This window comes from Nannobrachium achirus, assembly GCF_963921795.1.
Source record: "Nannobrachium achirus genome assembly, chromosome: 5".
Taxonomy (NCBI): domain Eukaryota; kingdom Metazoa; phylum Chordata; class Actinopteri; order Myctophiformes; family Myctophidae; genus Nannobrachium; species Nannobrachium achirus.
In genome coordinates, this window is record NC_137814.1 from 61,153,024 (window position 1) to 61,176,695 (window position 23,672).

Here is a 23,672-nt window from a genome sequence, read left to right on the forward strand (position 1 = left end):
CAATGAGCCATTAAGAATTCTGTAGTCAATTGTGATTCAATTCCAATACACCTTTATACTCAATTAAAATGTCAAATCCAGGCCTGTTACTTGTCTAAATTGTGGATTTGCTACTTTTACCGGGAAGTGAGCCAACCACTGTGACAAAAATCAGACATGCAAACAGCCCCAAGGTGAAAAAGGTGACACATTTTTATGGGGATAAAATGTGCGCCGCGCTCAACATTTTTGACCTTTCTTTACTGAATTTGCACGTTTCTAACTCGGTTAAACAGTGACTTACTCATACATATCATACATATGCAGCAAAATTGGACTTGTTGCCTACCACCAATTGTTCTAGATATAATAAAGAAATTTAAATCTACAATAATATAGCCTACAGATATACCGGTAGTTATAGGAATATCCTAATATTTAGGGACTTGTCTTTAATAAACAGGCATAGACAGTGACAATATGCACTGTGAGCTTGTAGATCGGCTATTTTAACTACTTCTTAAATAGGCCTATTTGTTTTCTAAGATCATTTCTTAGATCATTTTGTATTTTATTTATTCATGAAATTAGAAAAGTAATTTACTTATTTATTTTTTTTAATCATGAAATGTTTAGCTTTTTTGGGGAGGGAATGTTTTTTGAAAATGTTTTGAAATAATTAAAAACGAAATGTAGGAAACCAAAAATGAAGGGACCCATAAAAATGTGTCCATGATCCACACATGGGTCCCGACCCAGTGTTTGGGAAACAGTTGTAAATCACAGATGATTCATTTAGTGGATTCTCCTGGCTGACTTGCAATCTAGCTAACCATCATCGTCAAAGAAAAGGTCGATCCTTTTCACTTGTAACTCGAGCTCAGTTAGTCCGTTCTTAAGTTGAGAGACCAGACTTTTTGTGACATGTCTCAGCCTCCTTCTGTAGGAAGAAGTCACGGCGACTAGCGGTAGCATGTGGCTAAGCTAGCGAATCATCGTAAAATCAACAAGGCTATAACCGATAATATCACATCACGCATCGATGCAGAATAGCGCACGACCGCGATGCAAGCGAATCAAACAGCCAACAGTCCACAGTCACACCACAACTATGACAACTTTGCGAGCTTTGAGACCGCTCTGCTCTCCTCTGTCTGTGGCTCGCAGCGCACTGAGTGAGTGCAGCCAGTGTTGACTTTGAGCGCTGCCAGCTGATGACGACGTCACATGCAAGAGAAGGGACTCAGGGAGCGCTTGATTTGTTAAAAAATAAAACGACCCACTTCCCCGTCCACCTTCAACACCATTGTACTGACAAAACGGACGGCGCCGAGAATAAGAAATAAACGCTCCTCTTCTCACTGCTGCTCTGACGATACGACACCCTCCCACCCCCATAAACAATTTTTAACGAATCTGCACGATTCACACAAATAACCAATAAATAAATAAACCAACAAGACATCATCTACTACAGGGTGGAAAACAACAGGAAAGAGAAGGTCCAGTGCTCTGTGTGTGTGTGTGTGTGTGTGTGTGTGTGTGTGTGTGTGTGTGTGTGTGTCCTCTCATATCCTGCATTCAGAATATGAACTGCTACCCTCAGACATTACAGAGTTCCAGTAAAGTAAAGAAAAGACATCTGAACAGATTCATTCACTCCCCTATCCAACCATTACTAAACTCAGGTCGTTAGTAGGCCTGGGGCGGTATGGACATTTTGTTACCGCGATTACCGTCTTCCCATTTACCGCCGGTACTGCGGTAATTACCGCACCCCCGTATCTATTAATTAAGGTTCGGCGATAAGCCAAAATATTGCAATCATCTTCCCAAAAGTCGCCTCTCCACAGTGGAGAGGAGACACAGCCTGACTGCCCGAGTTATACTTCTCTGTACAGCACAGCGGGTCTGGCTTTCAAAGGAGCAGATCTACAAGCTCACAACACATCGCATCCGCGACGCGTTCTGAGCTTTTAGATCTGCACTGTCGGGTTACCATAGTAACGTAGCTACTTGGGCTTTTCAGACACAAACAGCTGTGTGAACAAACCAGAAGAGGAAGGGTAGTCAGATCGTGTACAGTGATTCTGTAAACTCACGTCACGTCTCAACTCTCAAATCGCAGTGATTGAGTGCTGCTATATACAGGTTTTAGTTACAAGACTTGACAGAAAAGGTTATAAAATCGCCGACGCGCCGTACGGGGCACAACATGCGACGCGGTGGAGAAAGTAAAATAGTTTCATTTTCGGTTTTACTCCACGCGGCCCGCGCTCCGCCAGTAATCCGTATGAATAAAAAAAGATATGCCACAACACAAGGTATGTATTAACATCCTTGTGTCGAGTGGATTACAGAGAAAGTGTATGCTGCTCCGTCATAGAGTTGTGCTCCGTACCCTGCTCTGTGCACTGTGTGCAGGGCGTGATTCCTAAACCCACCAGGATTGAGTTAAGACCCGCCTCACTCCTGGAAGACCTCGCGTTTCCACGAGGCGGGTCTTAACTCAAGCCTGGTGGGTTTAGGAATCACGCGTGTGCAGGTCTGTGTCTGAGTGACGTATGTGGCTTCCAACGTGTGGTACACGGCCCAGAGCAGAGCGGCATGGAGCGCATGCGGTCCTCGCTTCTCCCCCGTTTTAAAACTCGCTTGTTTTCCAATAAAAAATAGACCTTTTTTTTTGTCTTTTTACCGCGGTAAGCACAATGACACCGCGGTAGACCTCGGTATACCGCGGTACGGCGGTACGGCGGTTACCGCCTCCAACCCTAGTCGTTAGTAGGGTGTTTAGTAGACTGGCCTCATACTACTCATACTGTGCCTTCACTCACTCGTTCCTTCCCACAATATGAGTCTGGACTTTGGCCTATGGGCAGCTTGAAAAGTGGACGGGAGTACTTGCCTTGACAGACAGACTCCTCTAATCAATCAGTGTAGCAAAACATCTGTCATCACAGTGCAGCCAGTCGGAAGAAAGGCAAACAAACACGTCTTTTTAGCCAATGAACTCCGTTAGCGCATACTCCTATTCCTTTTTAATTGTAATTGATTCTTACTCTGAAATAACTTCACTTAATGCTGTTTCATTGTTTCGGCGTTAACTGTTACACTTTTTGCATCGCTTTTTTTTAAGCGGTGAAAGCCGCTTCCAAGGAGTGGCTTTGTGTGTCCCATGTCCATATATGGTCATTTCAGTCCAGAATATACAGGTTTTATCAAAAACAAAATGTGTGTCCCCCATGTCTATATGGTCATTTCAGTCCAGAATGAACAGGTTTTATCAAAAACAAATGTCCATATATGGTCATTTCAGTCCAGAATGAACAGGTTTTATCTGTCCCGTACGTCCAGAATCTGTCCCGTACGTCCAGAATATATGTGTGATGTCTGTCCCGGTCTGATGATTGGATACTTTGAGGATTGGTCAAGCTTCACATGACAATTCGGCCCTCCAGATAAAAACATTAATTAATTCATTCAGAATAAAGAATGTATCTATGTGTTCCAGAGTTCATAACTCTGGAACACATAGAATAAAAGTTCACCGCTTCACTTCGAACCGAGGTTTGATTTTTTAAATGCCGCAGGCACGCGTCTACGTCACCATCTACACATGGACCAATCAGGGGAAGCTTTTGAAACGCAGTCACTGATTGGCCCCGATCATTTTCTGATTTCTCATACTCGGTGCTTATAGGCCGATGTCCAGACCTGATACTGGGGAAGGAATGAGTGACTGAGCACGTTTCAGGGCTGGCTTTCCAGGCTAGGTGTTTAGTACAGTAATGTAATGTAATGTATGCATTTTAACTGTATGTCAGCACTTGTGTGGTTATGCACTCTTTCTTTTTCCTGTCTTATGTTGTGTAGCAGCCTGTATGTCCAGGACAAATTTCCCTCAGGACTTAATAAAACAATCGTAAGCTTAAACTCACACCAGCACGGGCCTGGCAGCATTGTTCATGTTGCGGTAGGGGTGTGTGTGTGTGTGTGTGTGTGTGTGTGTGTGTGTGTGTGTGTGTGTGTGTGTGTGTGTGTGTGTGTGTGTGTGTAACTCACACCAGCACAGGCCTCACAGCGTTGTTCATGTTGCCGTAGGCTGCTCTCCCCAGCAGCTCTCTGAAGCAGCTCTCGGCCAGCGCCGCGGGGTTCTCCTCTCCCTCCGCTCCGCCCTCCACACCACCCCCTACTGGAGGGGTGCTGGGGTGGCCCGCCGACCTGGGGGGAGGGAGAGAGAAAGAGAGAGAGAGAGAGAGAGAGAGAGAGAGAGAGAGAGAGAGAGAGAGAGAGAGAGAATTAAAGCAGTGGTTATCAAAGTGGGTTTCAGGGACTCTCTAGGTTCCTTTATGGGGGTCTAAATTGACCCTTATAAGTATGTAACTTTGACAAATGGTTTGGTTCAGATTTAAAAGTTTGAGAACCATTGCATTAAAGGACAACAAGGGTTAATATTTTTTTGTAATTAGAGAAAAGAAAAGATGAGTGTTAAAATGTTCTCATTTACTGCTTTCTATTGTTTTAGTCATTGTCATGTGTGCAAGTGGCTAAAAATGTATTATTAGACACAATAAGCCGGCAATTTCTTTGTTACTATTTACAGTAACACTACTAGCCCCCATAAGTCACATCTGCCCATGAAAGACTGCGGTGCATCTTGGAAATGGGCTCATTGTGTCTAAAAAGACATATCCCTAATCAAAATCGTTAAAATCACTAAAACAATAGAAATAAGTAAATGCAAACATTTCAACACTCATCTTTTCTTTTATCTAATGACTATCTAAACTAGTAACCCTTGTTGTAAAACCCAACAGTTTTATTTTCTTTTTCTTGTTTTCATAATTTTTATCCCACGATTTTGCAACCCATCTTTCACCCAGTGCCAATTATCTAATGCAATCCTGGGCGCTACACTCCCTCTGCCAAACTGGGCAGAGCAACGGACTGAGCTCATGCTTCCTTCTATGCATGAGGAGTCCAAGCCGCTTCTTGGACTGGGGAGTTTCCCCAGCTGGACGTAGCGCGTGGAAGGAACACGTTATTCCAACCAGTTCCTTTCGCCTCAATCAGGCGCCCCGGCTGGCCAGGGGGAGGCAGTATAGAGAACAGGATTACTGCATGTGTTTCATTTTTGAGCGGTGGCTGTGCGTGTGTCTGTAGCCTTTTTTCCTCAGCGTTTTGCCATAGCAAAATGTGTGTACGTAGCATCATGTTTGTCTAGTGATGTCATATGTCTGTAGCCTTTTTCCTCAGCGTTTTGCCATAGCAAAACCTGTGTGTGTAGCATAGCCTGTACATCCTAGACTTAAATCCTAGTCTGAAGACGTTATTCAAGCACGACTACCGCTCACTTCACATTGGGTGTGATTCTTTTTAGGAGACACGGGGAGAACATGAAAACTCCACACAGAAAAGCCTGTTTGCCAACCCCACTTAGGGTATGGGCACTGATGACACCGAGGAGAGAACACCCCAGTGCCCCCGGCGGGAATCGAACCCAGGACCTTCTAGCTGTGAGGTGACAGCGCTACCGACTGCGCCACCGCGCCCCAATCCCAAAATAATTCTAAAAAAAAAAGAAAAAAAAATTGTGCTGCTAAATATTAGCGGTGCTCAGAATGTTCTCATGTCAAGGTCAAAAGATTGTGGCGCTAAATCACGGATGCTTTCACGGCTTTAATGGAGATACATTGCTGACCAGAGTCTCTCAGGGCTCTCACACGCACGCACATGTACACGCACACGCACACGCACACAGACACACACACACACACACACACACACACACACACACACACACACACACACACACACACACACACACACACACACACACACACACACACACACAGACAGAGAAAGAATGGGACATGTGGCTTCCAGCAGCGCTGTCCCATCGATCATGTGACCTAAGGAAACAACACCGGCTGTTCTTAAACAATTAACACGGCTTGGAGGAGGACACTAGTTAATTAGTTAATTAGTGACATCAGTGCAGCCGCGCAGCAGGGAGAGAAGCTTTCCCTTAAGGCTTTCTGACAGAAAACCTGGCCCACGACACACGCGGGAGTATCGCCAGACCGTCCGTCCGGGCGTGTGTCCATCCGTCCTCCCGTCTGTGACAACATTTTCAAATCAGCCTCATGGTGGCGCTATAGCAGGCCGATTTGTGTTTTGCACTACACTGATCAGTGTAAAACTTTGTATGTGCACTCCCTAGAGGCCAAGGAAAAACATTTGAGATCCCTGATGTGTCCACATCCCTGATGGCCACATCACTGTGGCACGACCTCGCCCTTTAGGGTGAGGTCTCTTGTCGCCCTGAGGCGTCTTACTATTATTAGTAATAACTACTCCCACCGCTCTGCCGCCACACGCAACTGTTATTCCGCAGACGGCAGAAAGAAATGCGAATGGCCTAGAAATCCGTGATAATTTCCGCGATTGCGGAATCGCGGATTCCTGGGGGAATGCTGCTCTGAGAGCAGCATTGGCCCAAGGTCGAATGAGGCACTTATTAACTGTTTCTGCTTATTTTCAGCGAGGGTTTTCCCCACAATAGGCTCTTTGTGTCTCCATAGGGAACAAAGCAGGCTCTTTGTGTCTCCATAGGGAACAAAGCAGGCTCTTTGTGTCTCCATAGGGAACAAAGCAGGCTCTTTGTGTCTCCATAGGGAACCATTGCTGGTCATCAAATGATTGGCTTAGGAATGCGACAAAAACATACATATCGTCACTGTCGGGCAGAAACCTCGTATCTCCAAGTTTCACGTTTGTACGTTTTTTCACAAGGTAAAGCCCTGCTTCATCACACAAGGCCATCGCACAAAAGTAGTGAAAACAGCAGATCTACAAGCCGCGAGGCGTTGTGTGCTTGTAGATCGGCTGTTTTCACTAGTTTAAATCATTTTTAAAATGATAAATGCAAAACGGACGCTTTTGGACATACAAGGTTTCCACCCGACATCGACGATATATCCATGAATTCAGATCTCCAAGTCAATATAGTACTACCCCCCCAACATGAATACATCTCTACTCGTGATGCAGAGGAGAGGAAAACTTTCCTCATCTCACCTCGCCAGGAGGAGGATGCAAAAAGACTGAACACACAAAAAATAGTAGTGCAAAGAAGATGAAAGGATTCTAAAAATAGATTTCTGTTCACATGGAAACCGGAGAGAGAGAGAGAGAGAGAGAGGAGAGACGGGAGAGGAGGAGAGAAGATGAGAGGAGGAGAGAGAGGGGACACAAGAAGAGAAGAGAAGAGAAGAGAAGAGAAGAGAAGAGAAGAGAAGAGAAGAGAAGAGAAGAGAAGAGAAGAGAAGAGAAGAGAAGAGAAGAGATGAGATAGTGGAGGATAAGGGTGGAGAAGAGAATAAAATGAATGGTTAAAAACTCTAATCTCTCTCTAGAGAAGGGTTAAGGAGACAGAGGTCTCTCTCTCTCTCTCTCTCTCTCTCTCTCTCTCTCTCTCAGCAGACAGAGGTACAGAGGAGGATTTGCTGGATGAAATATCACTCTCAGCTCCTCTCTCTCTCTCTCTCTCTCTCTCTCTCTCTCCTCCCTGGAGGAGCCGGAGCCAGACTTGTGTGGGAGGCGAACATGATGGGGAGGAGAAGAGAGGAGAGGAGAGGAGAGGAGAGGAGAGGAGAGGAGAGGAGAGGAGAGGAGAGGAGAGGAGGAATATAGCAGGGCTGCCGGGTGGTCTTATGGGGGATTGTGAGATTGAAGGGGCAAGAAATGCAGGCTAAGAAGTGTGAGGTTTTAGAGCAGTTGATCCTACTGTACTGTATTTCCAACCCTGAAACTAAAGTGCAAACGCAGCACAAGAAACAGTTGTCTATGCCAGTGTTTCTCAACCACTGTGCCTGGGGACCTTTGGTGTGCCCCTGAGAAGGGTCAAGTGTGCCCCTTGAAACTGCTTGAAAGCCAGTGTTGTCATTTATGAAATGGAAAAACTTACTTTTTCTGTAAGGCTGTGCTTAGAGAAGTTTTATAAATACTGGCTAAAATGGATACTTTACATGAAAATGGATATTCTGGATATTCTGTGAGACATTCTGTGTACCTGAGTGTGTTATATTTCTACCCCTGTCATGTTTATTTCCTTGTACATCTCATATCTACCCAACTTTTTTGTTTTATTTTACTATCTATTCCACCGTTGTATCTGGAGACCTGTCCAGCATGTTGCTGGGACGGGGAATGTGACGTTGGAAAGTTCGTTAACAGGCACACCAGATCTGTAGTTTCTGGAGGATCAGAATGAGGACTTTATAACAGACTGAAGTTGTGATGGAATAAGACCTCTCACACATGGACTGTATGAACCGTAACATAAAGAGTGTTTAAAAAATGCTGCATCGTAATTGTTTATTTTCTGTATCTCTGCTGCCCAAGTTGACCTGTTCACTACACAAAAAAAAAAAAAAAAAAGTAAAAAAAAAAAAGAAAGCCAGTATTGTATTTATCATTTTAAAAATGATTTAAACTAGTGAAAACAGCCGATCTACAAGCACACAACGCCTCGCGGTGCGAGGCGTTGTGTGCTTGTAGATCGGCTGTTTTCACTACTGCTGTGCGACAGCCTTGTATGACGAAGCAGGGCTTTACTTTGCGAAGAAACATACACATTTGAAAGGTTTCTTCCCGACAGTGACGATATTTACACCCCCGAATTATGTTGGTGTGCCCATGGATTATTGGGACATGAAAAGTGTGCCCATGCAGAAAAAAAGGTTGAGAAACACTGGTCTATGCTTCCACACCAGTGGTGGAAACAAATCAGATTTTTTAGGGAAGCCCTAGTCTCGCCGTGTCCAGAAAACTATTTCACAATCTCCGAATGCTAGATAAGAGTCTGGAACTACGCCTCCTGAAATCCGAGTAACGGAAGCTGGCATTTTCACTCGCAAAAATATTATGTTTAAATATAATTTCATTTTGAACACTACACCTTAAATCACTCAAATTGGATGGCAAATCACAACCTCTAGCGCCACCATCAGGCGGATGTTTGCTAAACACATTTCTGAACAATGCTCCTACAGATTTTGCCCTAAAATCACGCAAAGCGGTACACTGACACTAGGGAAGCCCTATTGAAATGGCAGTGTTTCTCCCTCCCCAAATGAATGGTATTTTTGAGGGCCTAAGCATACTCAAAAAGTTGTGCAACTTTGCATACACATCAACAAGATTATTGATTTGACAGTAAACAAACCGCTTTGGAGACATAAAAGTCGTGGGGGGAGGGGACAGATAAACATAAAGACTTTTGCACTCCTGTATTGGCTTTTAATACTGGCGGGAACGAAGAGTACTTCTTATTCTCTGTCTCTCTCACACACACACAACGTTGTGATGTTTGGTGACCCCCCCCCCCCCCCCCCCCTTGCGATCACAAGCATAAACAACATAGAGAGGATCCGTTTTCAATGTGCGTACGCGTGTGTGTGTGTGTGTGTGTGTGTGTGTGTGTGTGTGTGTGTGTGTGTGTGTGTGTGTGTGTGCGTGTGTGTGTGCAGGCCTACCTGTCCATGTCCTCAGCGTCCTGCATGTTAAACAGCATAGAGGGGATCAGCTTGTCCATGTGCTGGGGCTCCCAGATGATGGCCTGCAGCTCGTCGTTCACGGTCTTCCTCACCACGCCCTGAAGGCCCTTGATCCCCGCCACGCGGATCCTGAGAGACCCAACACACCACAACAGAACCTAAAAAACCAACCAAACCTTCCCTGCATGACGTCATGATGACGTTGTGATAACGTCCTCCGGTGACTCCGGTGACTTTCAGAACTATAGGCCAGATCACAGCCCATATGGGGATGTTCTTGACATCATTACCAATGTCCAAAACCGTTTGTTCTGCATTTATCATTTTCAAAATGATTTAAACTAGTGTAAACAGCCGATCTACAAGCACACAACGCCTCGCACCGCGAGGCGTTGTGTGCTTGTAGATTGGCGGTTTTCACTACTTTTGTGCGACAGCCTTGTCTGATGAAGCAGGGCTTTACTTCGCAGAAAAACGTATACATTTGAAACTTGGAGATACGAGTTTTTGACGATATGGACTAATGGATAATTTTTATTGTTTGTAATGTTAGTTGAAATATGAGCATGTGAGGTTATATTCTGGGACATGTCTGACTAGTTATGATATTTATCTGGCCTCGATCGGACCCAAATGCATTTGGGTCCCCATCCGCAATCAATGGGGGTAAATGTATTGTAATCACATTATTGTCTTAGGAATGTGGCAAATACAAAACATAATATTATTGAACTCAAGTCTCCACGGCGTGAGTAATCAATAGGAGAAAAAAGTAATTTTGGGGGTGAACTACTCCTTTAACCATAACCATGAATCACTAACACTGCCTCCAGCCTGAATCTGTTCCACATTGCAGCGCTAGCTCTAAAAAACCTCTGAATACAATAGTTATCTTGTGGGAAAAAGAGGGTCCTCGCAATAAGCCCTATTCACGGCCCGCCCACTCAGCATCCCCCGGATGCTGAAGTCACGTTTTGAAGGGGTAAAACCCTGCTAAGTTAACACAGAAATCGCAAATTTAATGCAATTTCCGAATAGTACAGTATAAAATACGGCTAGCATGAACAAGAACACAAGATAGTAAAAGGCACAAAGCATTATAATTTACTTTACCGTTCGAAATAATGATTTATTGGCTTTAAGTCCAGCTATTTCTGTATTAATTTCCCCGTCTAAATTGACGTTACACCAGGAAGTTGCTGAGAAATTTGCTGAGTGGGCGGGCCGTGAATAAGGCTCATTAGGTCCACCTCTCAAGATCAAGGCCCTTGTAAGTATAGAAATACCTTGGACACACACACACACACACACACACACACACACTCACACTCACACTCACACTCACACTCACACTCACACTCACACTCACACACACACACACACACACACACACACACACACACACACACACACACACACACTAACACGAGTGTGAATTCTAATATAAGCTATATTGCTAGTTGACCTTTGAGGTGACCGTGGCAGGTGAATAATCCTGTGAGTGACTCTCAAATAGTGTTTGGTATTCACTGTCTGTCTCCTTAGAGATAACACAACGCGCATGCACGCACACGCACACGCGCACACACACACACACACACACACACACACACACACACACACACACACACACACACACACACACACACACACACACACACACACACACACACACACACACACACACACACACACACACACACACACACACAATGGTCCTTATCGTTGTTGTCAGGCAGAAATCACCCATCTCCATATCCTAAAACTTTTGTGTTCCTTCGTAAATCTATGCCCTCTACTGGACATTTTGTATTTCTTCATAAATCACAATTATCATAGGCAGACACCCCACTTATCCCGATTATAGCATCTCAATTACCACAGGGAGCCGCCCCACCAACCCCCAGGCATTGACTGCATGGCCCTGCCTGCAGTGCTTTCTGCTCACAGAAATAACAGAACATACACTAGTATAGAGCCCTGAGGGATTCCGGTCAACATACAGGGTTTAAGTGGTGGTTAACCTATCTGGTGCTGTGATAGAGTCAATCCCTGGTGCTTGAGGCCATCAGCATGCAGGGAGAAGATACGGGGAAAAGTGGAATCACTTAAACTTAAAGGGATTGAGGGACACTCTTTGTGTCTCCATAGTAAACCCCCACCTGTTCACTCAGATCAGCTGACAGAACCCTCGCTAAAAACCCCTGGACAAAAATCCACTTGTCCTAGATAATTTGCCCTCCTGGCCCCCAAACTGTGGAAAATAAACTCCCTGTCGCACTTAGAACTACAGACTCACTCCCTTGCTTCCACCGTGGACTGAAGACTCACCTCTTCAGACTCCACCTAGACCCATAGCACTACTGTAACACTCCCCTTCCCTCAATGACCATACATGAAGCTAGATAGAATTTTTAGGTTTTAGAAACGTTGTTTTACTGATTAGGTGCGTGGTCTACCTAATATGTTATTGTTTTTCTAGATTGATATTCGTTATATTGTTGATGATCTACTGACATATTACAGTATCTTGCTTATTATAGTGATGTGTATTACCTGCTTATTGTAAGTCGCTTTGGATTAAAAGCATCTGCTAAATGCCTAAACTGTAAACTGCTGTCAGTCATCACATTTTGGCTTGGGACAAAAATATACATCCATGAAGTCTCCATGGGGTGAGTAAACCATCGACAATAAGTAATTTTTTTTGGGAGAACTATCCATTTAACCATATTTCAACATTTCATTTACTTGTCCTATTCATTTCATTAAAATTCAGTATTATCATGTGCATTTGTATTGCTTTTTGTTAACACGGTCTTCACAGACTATGCCACACCAACAATGTGCAGCTGTCTGACAGATACACCTTAAACATGTTTGATCATGTTATGCGTTCTTCATAAATGAACGCCCTGACATACAAGAGTGCCACGCAAAAGTACAGAAAACAGACAATCTAAGGGGTGTCCAGGGGGGTCGCCAGCTCAATGCAAACAAATCCTTGCTTCTGGGGTATGTTAAAGCAATAAGCCACAAGAGGCGAGTGGTTACCGGGGGAGTACACACCGGCTGAGAGGCGTTGGGAAACACGAGGCGCAGCCGAGTGTTTCCGACCCTCTCAGCCGGGGGCTCAATCCGAACACTTGTGTTAGATCAGTCTCATGTTAAGAAGTTAAGAACCATATTCGATCCATACACATGTTTATTTTCATCCAGATTTAGCTGCTATGTATCACATCAAAAACGCTAGCATAGCAACCTAAGCTAAACAGCCGAGTGGTGCCTGGAGAATAGAGGGCGCTTGTTGCCTTTACAAGCCCCGCCCGGAGCCATTCAGTCACTGTCCTATGCATGCGGGCGGTGCTTAGAAGCACCCGCACGGCAGGATTTGAGAGGAAATCAAACGCTCGCTTCTCTAGTTCAGCCTCACGGCACAGTGGAAAGAAATAACGCACCTGGCTTTGATATAAACTGATTCAAGGTATGGGTTACAGTCTCAGGTATACCATGGCACCCAGCCAATCAGAATCAAGGAATGGAACTAGCCGTTTTAGAAATGTATGTATTGTATGTATGTATGTATGTATGTATTGTATGTATTGTATGTATGTATGCATGTATGTATTGTATGTATTGTATGTATGTATGTATGTATGTATGTATGTATTTATTTTTAGATGGGGTAGGCAGCCACACCTTGACACACAAAAGTATAAGAACCACTGTTGTGTAGAGATTAAAGGAGTAGATCACCCCCAAAATATTTTTTTTTCCTATTGATTATTCACGCCATGGAGAATTGAGTTCAACAATGTTTTTTTTGTTGCATTCCCAAAACAAAAATGTGATTTCAATAAATGTACCCCCATTGATTGATTGATTGAATCAATAGGGGTACATTTACTCTAATACATTTTTTGTCTTAGGAATGGGACAAAAAACTAAAAATATTATTGAACTCAAGTCTCCATGGCGTGAATAATCAATAGGAAAAAAAGTCATTTTGGGGGTGAACTACTCCTTTAACGGTTTGAACATACAGGTTAACCCATTTAGAACGGGTACACATTTTGTGTATCATTATTCTATGATTCAACTAATGAAAAATAGCAGATATACAAGCTCACAGCGCGGCACCGAGTGCAGCGCTGTGAACTTATAGATCTGCTATTTTTGAAAAATCGTGAAAATTAGAATTTTGACCCGATTCTATGTGTCTTTTTAATCCTTCTAAGATTTTTTGAAAAACCTATGTTTCTATGTCAGCAATCTGGCTAGCCATTGTCAAAGAAACGGTCCTTTTCACTTAACTGGAGCTCAGTTAGTCTGTTCTTGAGAGACTACTGTGTCAGTGGTTCTCAAACCTTTTCATGTGAAGGACCCCCAAAATGATATGAATTTGGCCACGGACCCCCATCTCAAAATATGTAGTTCCAGGGACCACCCAGAAGCAAAATGTGAGTTACAACCGTTCGCTTTGAAAATACATATATTCAAAGATTTGCACACATTTTCACGACGTTTTCAAAAATAGCAGATCTACAAGCTCGCAGCGCGGCACTCGGTGCCGCGCTGTGAGCTTGTATATCTGCTATTTTTCCACTGGTTAAAGCATTCAATAATGCTAGGCCTAAATGGGTTAAAATGTCTCAGACTCAGTTCAACACAGTGAGCGTGTGACAAATCGAAACCTTCCCCGACGTCCCTCGACTCTTGAACTTTCGGCGGAGAGCGATATTGCACTGTGGCTCCGAACGAGCCCTTGGAGAGAGAGACTGGAGATACAGATGGACTGGCAGATAATGATGTTATGAAGACACAGCCCGGGTGGGATTAGATTTGTCGTGCGATTCGGGGGGGGTTGGGGCGGTGTGTGTGTGTGTGTGTGTGTGTGTGTGTGTGTGGGGGGGGGGGGGGGGGGGGCGTCAAGGTAAGTGAAGGCCCGTATGCCTCTCTCCTCTCGCACAATGCTATTTATACCTCCTCCAGGATTGCCTATAGCGGAGGAGGGGAGAGCTACGGTGGAAGAAGTACTCTTACTTAACTGATACTCTGCGATCCCCGTCAAAACCGTTGATTTCCCGCTGTACCTCTCTGCGATGCCCGTCGTTCCCGGAAATTTAATTAGCTTTAATCATTATGAAACAATTAAAAGTATGATCGCTGTATATGGCCGCTTCGGAGTCTTAGGCCCGCCCCCTAACTGTATCCTGACGTATTTCCGGTCTGGACCGGATCTAGCTTTCCGTATCCTGTCTGAGCCTGGGCCATAGTCCCGCCTCCATTGGTTTACATTGTAACAGAAGAGGATTGCTCCTCGGCGATGGAAAGCTCGTTTTTCAATCCGATTTTTGCGTTTGGAAACTTTGATCCAGTCTCTACACGCCTGGATTATGATCCCCGTACATATCGTGCGTTTTGTGCTCGAACGTGTCCACGTGTTACCATAGCGCACAGCTGGCTTTTTTCAATGTTTTTTCATGTAAACACTGGCGGATAAGCAGGGATACAGCGTGGCAACGCATATGTCTATTTCAATGGGGTTTTTTTTATTCGAAAGCTGTCACCGAGTCTACACGTCTACTAGATGAGTCGCGCACAGATTGTGCACGATGCGTGCGCGTGCCCACGTTAAAAGGTAAGGACAATTTGGCAGCTGCTTACTACAGCTATGTTTAAAATGGCAGCAAAATTGTTAAGTAAAAAATAAAGATGGGCCATTTATGCAGAATGGCCCATCTCGTTTGTTATTTTCAAAAGTACTGTAGATCAGCTGTTCTCAAAAAGCCATGTACAACATTTGTTAATGTATCAAGAATAGCTTTGCGCCGCGGTTGAAAGCTTTCAGCTCTGTATACTCTTTAATGCTTTTGGGTGACGCTGCAGTTGGATCGTAGGGCATTGATTTATGAACAGTGTAAAATAAGAGGTTTCTGCCTGGCAGCTTTTGCAGTTAACTCGGGAATAAAAACCGTCAAATAATTGCAGTGAAGTAAAGAGAAGGAAGACATTTGCCTCCGAGAAGTATCAAGAAATGGTAAAATAGTGCCTTGAACTTGTGCTCCAGTTACTGGAGTAAATGTACTTTGGTAAGTGGAGTACCCTTAGACCAAAGGGACATGGGGAATCCAGGCAATCTCTTCTACAAACTCTTAACTTCATTTCATCTCCTCGTTCTGCAGCTGCCGGCGCTCCAAGCTCGGCGCTCCGCGTCCCCCGAACGCAACAAAAAAGGGTTTTCATGAATACTAATGTGGTTGGCAGAGAATGGAGCTGTTCGCAGATTGTCTGGGGCAGGAGGATGAAACGGTCTGCAAGTGGTTTATTTATAGAGAAGTGTTTTAAAGAGAAATGTTTTAACCCGCCAAGACCTGAGGCCGATTCTGCTAAAGCTGTATCTGAATCCCAATGTGTTTGTGATGCTCCAAACAAAACCTTTTTCATGACAAGGAGGTATGTACTAGAGCCCGACCGATATATCGGTCAAACCGATATATGGGTAGTTTTTAGACCCCGATGTCGGTATCGGACATCGGTCATTATCTCTCCGATGTATCAGTCGCTTTTATAAGTAATATTAGACCACGATTTAATGACATTTAGCCACTCAAATGACCCAAAATGATATTGTCGTTGCCCGTAAGGATCCATTGGGTTTCATTTTACACTCATGAGTTAAAGATCTTATAAATGGTCCATGTGGTTACCAATTCTCCATCATTTTTCTGGGGACCACCTGGAAACCCCTCAAAGACCACTGGTGGTCCCCGGACCATTGGTAAAAAAAAAAAGGAAAAAAAGGTTTTGAAGGTAACAAGTTTTTGAAATTGTGTCTATGTATTATTATTTTATATTACTGCAAAACAGCGGTTAAACATCGGCAATCGGTGGTCTAGCACTCTCCATCTGCAAACATCGGCATCGGTCAAAAAATATGGCATTGGTCAGGCTCTAGTATGTACTGTATTTGGCAGCCGACCCCCAGAAGCTAAGATTTTAGTTAAAAAATGCTCTCTTTAAAAAATATACATGTACAGTATTCAAAGATTTGCACACGTTTGAATCCTTGGTCCATTTTACCGTCTGTATCCGCAGGGGTGTCGCAGCAAATTCTGGGCCCTGGGTACAAGGATTCACTGCGGGCCCCCCATGAATGTTCTTCATAGGGGGAGGAGGTTTAACCCATTTAGACTGGGAACGCATTATTTTGTGCTTTAACTATTGAAAAATAGCATATATATACAAGCTAACAGCGTGGCACCGAGTGCCGCACTGCGAGCTTGTAGATCTGCTATGTTTGAAAAATGTGAACATTTGTGCAAGTCTTTGAATATTTCAAATCCTTCTAAGGTTTTTTGAAAAACCTATGTTTCTATGTCAGTGGTGCACAAACATTTTCATGTGAAGGCCCCCGAAAATGATATGTATTTGGCCACAGACCCCCATCTCAAAATATTTAGTTCCAGGGACCCCCCCAGAGGCAAAATTTGAGTTACAAATGTTCGCTTAAAAAATACATATATCCAAAGATTTGCACACATTTTCATTTTCACGTCAAAAATAGCAGATCTATAAGTTCGTAGCATGAGCTTGTATATCTGCTATTTTTCAATAGCTAAAGTACAAAATAATTAAGGCCCCTCCACCTTGGGCCCTAGTAAGTAGTCCGCAGTAATGTTGATTTAGTTTTAGTCATAGTCTTTTTGAATACCAGTAGTACACTCACCTGGTTCTGGTTTCGGGGTCGTCGTGCGTGGAGTGACACATGGCACTGAACTGGGACACGAAGAAGTCGTAGCGTCGATGGTACGAGGGCGTGTCCTCCTCGATGTTGGCAAATTTCACGAACTGGAGACAGGAAGGACAGACAGACAGACAGACAGACAGACAGACAGACAGACGGGTTAACACAAACTCCAGGATAGACAGAGTGCAGTAAAGCTGAGCGGGACACAGTGAGAGAGAAACAATTGACAAACATTACTATTTACTATTTAAAGCTATACTGTGTAAGTTGCTCAATTAGTGGTCAGTAGCGGTTAGCGGTATTGCTTTTTCCGGCAGTTTTTCGCCCGGGGTCGCCATGGACCACTGGAGCGGGCCGCGACCGCCTGCAGCTCGCCGATACGCATCCGTAGAGTGGTCTCACGTTCCTATGCGACCAGGCGTTGGGGAGTAACAGGCTAGACTCCTACACCAGCGTAAACACTGCTGTTGAAGCAAGCTACTTCCTGAAGAGACGGCAAGATGCGCTGTGATTGGCCGGTAGTGTATGATCTGCGATGTGATTGGCCGGTAGTGTATGATCTGGAGACAACGTATACAGATGACGTAATTTTGCCGCGAGGCGTTGCGAGCTTGTAGATCGGCAATTTTTGGCTACAGTTCTCAGAATATGGACACTAGGGTTAATATAACTAGACCAGGTCAACCTGGTTGTGCCAGACCCCCTGTCTGTCATCATCATTTATGACATCATGCCTTTTGTAGGCATGTCATCATCATGTCATCATCATATATACCCTTTATATAGAAAACCCGGACCGACATTTGCTTATGTAGGCCTACCCATTTCATGGGTCTGGCAAAAAAGGATTGGAAAATTTGGGGGACCCCCTGTAGTAGCTCTGAGGACCCCCTAGATGTCCCGGACCCCCTGTTGAAGAACCCTGCCCTATTTAATCCAACTTTTCAGGATTCAAATCGGAAAGCGTCAAAATCCACAAGCTCAAAACTCGGCGCAGAGTGACACGTTCTGAGCTTGTAGATCTGCTACCTTTGAAAGTGAATCCCGGGAAAAGTAACAGTTTCGGACATATGAGGTTTCCACCAGCCGTCAGGGCCGATACAGTGATAAAACCTGTAACCTTACACTAATAGATTTCAACAACACGATCCGTCAAACTGTCAGGTCCCCCATTGCTCCCTTCTCTTTTCTGTTTGTGTCCACTGCTTCTCAGCGAGGCGGAAATCCATCCCGTCGTCCGTTTTAATTGATTCGACGCGGCGGTGAGATTGATTCACCCGCAATTTCACCTCTGAGTCCTGCACGGGTCCAATTATGACAACACAATGGCCCTGGCCGTCAATAATCAGATCCCTAGGAACCAGCGATTATTAAAGCAATAAGCCACAAGAGGCGAGTGGTTACCGGGGCCGACCCTCGGGGTGCCGTCTTAAGTTATATATAAGTAATGATGTTTGGGGTGGAAACGGTGATCTCTGAGTTTCATAATAAAATGTTACCCACCCGGTATTTAATTCAGTAACGCCAGTCCCCGTCCCCGGTGTGTATATACTGTATATATACCCATTTTCACCTGTCAATATCCGGCCCACTGCAGGACTCAGACACGCGACACCGCCGGAGTATATCGTCGTTGTCGGGTGGAAACCTCGTATCTCCAAGTTTTTAATTTGAAAGTTTTTTTCATAAAGTAAAGCCCTGCTTCATCATACAAGGCCGTCGCACAAAGGTAGTGAAAACAGCAGATCTACAAGCACACAACGCCTCGCAGTGCGAGGCGTTGTGTGCTTGTAGATCGGCTGTTTTCACTAGTTTAAATCATTTTTTAAATGGAAAATGCAAAACAAACGTTTTTTGGACATACACGGTTTTCACCCGACAACGACGATATGATATACGATAACGACACAAAGAGCATGAGCCAGAAACAGCAGGTTCACTCGGGTTCGACTCACCACTTAGTGCACAGCAGCTGCTGCTGGGGTTCACTAATGCAGTGTAATGGCAGCTATAATACGGCATCATCATCATCATCCATAGTGTACCATCTCTCCCTCCATCCATAGGTCTACCCAGGGACGTGCTGGCTATTGGGAAAAGCGGGACAACTCCCGAACGGCTGGTTCATTCCCGGCCGGTCCAGGCCAGCCATTAGGAAAAAAATAAATAAAAATGTCTGCCTTTGTTTCATTTTGGGGGCTGGGCGGCCAACAAAGTAAATCGTCACTGTCGGGCAGAAACCTCGTATCTCCAAGTTTCACATTTGTACATTTTTTCGCAAAGCAAAGCCCTGTTTCATCATACAAGGCCGTCGCACAAAAGTAGTGAAAACAGCAGATCTACAAGCACACAACGCCTCGCGGTGCGAGGCGTTGTGTGCTTGTAGATCGGCTGTTTTCACTAGTTTAAATCATTTTTTTTAAATGATAAATACGAAACAAACGGTTTTGGACATACAAGGTTTCCACCCGACAACGACAAAATATAACTCATGTAATTGGCCCACTAGGCTTGTCACTTGTCATGATCTGAAATGGCAAATCTTTGAGTAGCAGCAGCACTATAGAGAGAGACCTCTCTCTGTAGCGCGCAAAGAGGGCCTCTACAACTCTTTTTCCCGGGCTGAATCAGGGGCCCAGCATGTCCCTGGGTCTACCCCTCCATCTCCCTCCCTCTCTCCCTCTCCCCTCCATGTGTACGCTCACTCGCTCAGGGTTAAATGGAACACTCGGGAGCTTCAGAATGTGGCTAGCAGCAGGTCGCCAGTGTGTGATTAGCTGCTTGATCTCTGTGCAGGTTCAAGGGTTGTGCGTCTACTGACGGACCAGGTTTATTTGTATCTCCCCTTTAGTCAGGGAATTTTAATAAAACCCTGGGAATAAATTCCTTACCAAACAATTTCTTCACCAATGTGTTCGTAAAGGTGTCTAGTAACATGTCTAACGAATATTGAAATTCAACGTCCCTAGCAAAATGTTTGACAGCTAGGGTAATTCTGGGTCTCATTCACTTTTTCGTGCAAAACAAATGATTGCAATGGATTCAGAATAATTAAAAACACCTAGTTAGACCCCTCACATCCCACTTGAAGCATATTTTTGGGAGTGATTTTTTTTCCCCTTGTGAATAGTAAGTGAATGAGACCCAGAATTACCCTAGCTGTCAAATATTTTGTTAGGGATGTTGAATTTCAATCTTTGTTAGATATGTTACTAGACACCTTTACGAACACATTGGTGAAGAAATTGTTTGGTAAGGAATTTATTCCCAGATTTGACAGGTATTCTGCTAATTTTCCCTGACTACTTACGTAGAACCACATCCAAACGCAGGCGTTGACACTAAGGGTTGCCCACCTGCCCCTGGCAGATAAATAAAATGTTCGGGCAGGTGGAGTTTGCTTTCAGGTTGCCCGACCGGGCAAGTGCTCGTTTGAGAGAAGGCGAGTCGTCTATAAACACAACACATGATATCTGTCTAAACACCTGAATGGGGCACAATGTATTCTGGTCTGTGGAAGGTAAAACAAGAGCACTGTTGACCTATAATGTACTGTTTTCACTGTTGCTACACTACGAAATATAAAATAACTGTGCGCGCGCATGTGTGTGTGCGTATATATATATATATATATATATATATATATATATATATATATATATATATATACATATATAATTCGATTGAGTAACGTCATTAGCTATTTAACACAGCGGGTGCCGACGATGAATGCAAGGGTTAATTAGCTGGTGCCCATGGCAACCCGCCATTTTGCCTACCTTCGAGGTCCTGGCGAAAAAAGTAATCTGAGTAAATGTAATCCAAGCATGTCTTGTTTATTTAGCGAAAATCTTTTCTTTCAGTCAGGACCGGTTTTTAACAATCCTGCGCCACAGCGTTTGTGTGACGGCCGGTAGAGAAGGCCGCGTTTTGAACGTGAAAAGAAAAAAGAAGAAAAGATCCGGAGAAAACTTCATGTTTGTGCAGCAGCTTTACAGGGCAGTGAACGAGGCAGACAGCACTTCCTGGTCACGTGATTTTGCGCTGCATTTTGGGAAATGGAGTTTGTTTTATCACCACGGTAGCCAAGTACAGTAGCTACAGTACAGTATAGTTTACTGTACAGCGCGTTAAACGCGTCAACATCAAAGAGGCACACGTAGACATCAAAGAGATTGACGCGTTGACACCACGTGGGCATCAAATGAGTTAACATGATGACATCATCACACGATTATGTCACCACTTCGTCATCACAACACCCTCTATAAATTACCTGCGCTGATTATCAGGTGGTGCAGATGTGTGAAATGCTTCGCTGGACGATATATCAGAACGGAGGTGAAAGTAAGATCCATACCGCTGTGGGGGTCGGACTCAAGGTCTACTCCTTTTCGTACGAAGACGTTGATCGGATCCATGTTCACGTCTTCAACACAGTGTCTTTGCGCTGGGTGAAGTTGTCTCCAGAGGAGACGAGAGGCGAGCAACCCGTTGCTGTTTTTCCCTCCGGGCGCTATGGCTACACAGCTGTGTTGATAGAAGTGACAGTCTACATCTGGGGGGGACGTTTTGTCCATAGAACACATACTACAAGCACGTACTATGATGTGCTTTATGCATTTGATGTGGACACTCACAGATGGGTTAAACCCGAGGTTTCCGGGACCGGTCCAGAGGCGAGGTGGTACCACTCGGCTTGTGTCTTGGGGAAGGTCATGTATATCCATGGTGGAAGGACACAGAAGACTATACACATGAATGACGTTTACAAGTTGGACACCACCACGATGGTCTGGTCTTTCATTGACACCGGAGGCACTGCACCGCCTGATTCATGGTGGCATTCTGCCACCATCATCGGGACAAAGATGTTTGTATTTGGGGGCGAAGGGTTGCTTGTCAACCACAACAGCATCAGAGTGTTTGACACAGAGACCAACTGCTGGCTGAACACACCTTCTTCACGGCTCCTTCCAGAACCACGCTGCCGTCATTCAGCCTTTACATACAATGGAGAGCTGTATATAATCGGTGACCAAAGAAGCAACCAGCACTCAAACGTTGTGGAAGAAATGGTGTGGAAATTCAATCCAGAGACCTTCTCCTGGAAGAGGGTTGAGCCTAAGGGGAGTGTCCCGCGTCACACTCAAATGTGGTGGCGGTGGCAGTCTTGTTGCATGGTGGATCGTATTGTACAACAAGGGCAGCATTTGCGCATCTTAGACTTGAGTCCTAGTCTGAAGACGTTATGCAAGCTGGCAGTTATTCAGTACGGTCTGGAGCTGTCTGGACTCCCACATAACATCAGGTGGGAACTGGCAGCCATGAGCTCTAACTAGGGTTGTTGTGGTGTGTTGCTGGTGTTACATGGTGTGTAACAGAGGTTGTTACACATTGACGTAGATCTATGTCACGTCCTGATGGAACGGTCGAGCTCCGCTGACAGAGATCTAGTCTGTGTTTTCAGTGATTCTGATAGAGGGCGCTCTCTCGCAAACCATGTGCGATCCCAAGGACTCCAGAAGAAGAATATAACCGGAAATTAAGCCATCCTAATTTCTTTCTTTCTCCGTCCGGCTCAATGTTCTTTTCATAGCTTTTTTCTATAGGGACCCTAACTGAAGAACGGATGATCGTGGATAACATTTTTCTTTTCTGTGTGAATGAAAAGACAATGGTTGCCCCTCCATGTGTGACTAAATATGGTAGAACACTGGAAAAACCCTGGCAGATGTGCATGAATTAATACCTGGCAGTGAATCTGTTAAAATTCATGATTTGATCATTCTATTTGTATTTTTTTTTTCTAAAACCCATTTCATCCAATGTTCTCCTAAGAGTGATTTCGATATTTAGTCGGATGACGGACGGCAACGTTCGTTTGCTGCACACATTTACAATCCTTTCAATAAGTCTGCACCTGCCATAAAATGATGTTGTTAGAAGAACAGACATTGAAGAAAATGCCCACCTTGTCTGTTCTCTTCATCAATTCAAACTGAAAATCAGGTGTTGGCAGGAGGAGCTTAATTACATCTCTGATGATCAATGTATGAGTCTCTTAACTGGTTAAGTCCTAAATCTCGAAGACATTTTCATTGGATGCAGTTCATCTTTAAATGTATTTGAAACAATAGTTAGACCCTTACACATCCCCATACAACCTAAGGCATACAGACCACCCATACTTTAAGGTACCCAGCAACACCACCTTGGTATGTGGTCGACGCGCATTTAAATTCAAAGCCCCGTCCGAATTGGAATCACCTACCAAGCTCTCTAAGATCAATTTCCTCCCTTAACCTGTTCAAAGAATCTCTTCTCACTCACCTTCAAACACCATGTTCATGCTTCTAATTTTGTTTTGTTTTCTGCTTTTT

General features: G+C 44.3%; 1 protein-coding gene across 2 annotated transcripts in view; it reads right to left on the reverse strand.

Moving 5' to 3' along the window:
• The window catches only part of efr3a (EFR3 homolog A), a 180,662-nt gene that overhangs the window by 77,171 nt on the left and 79,819 nt on the right, over positions 1–23,672 (reverse strand). For both annotated transcript variants that reach the window (XM_080726909.1, XM_080726908.1), the window contains 3 exons: positions 17,269–17,390; positions 9,519–9,668; positions 4,042–4,200 (listed from right to left, as the gene is read on the reverse strand). In XM_080726909.1, coding sequence (XP_080583035.1) covers positions 4,042–4,200; positions 9,519–9,668; positions 17,269–17,390 — 431 coding nt within the window. The remainder of the gene's footprint in view (positions 1–4,041; positions 4,201–9,518; positions 9,669–17,268; positions 17,391–23,672) is intronic.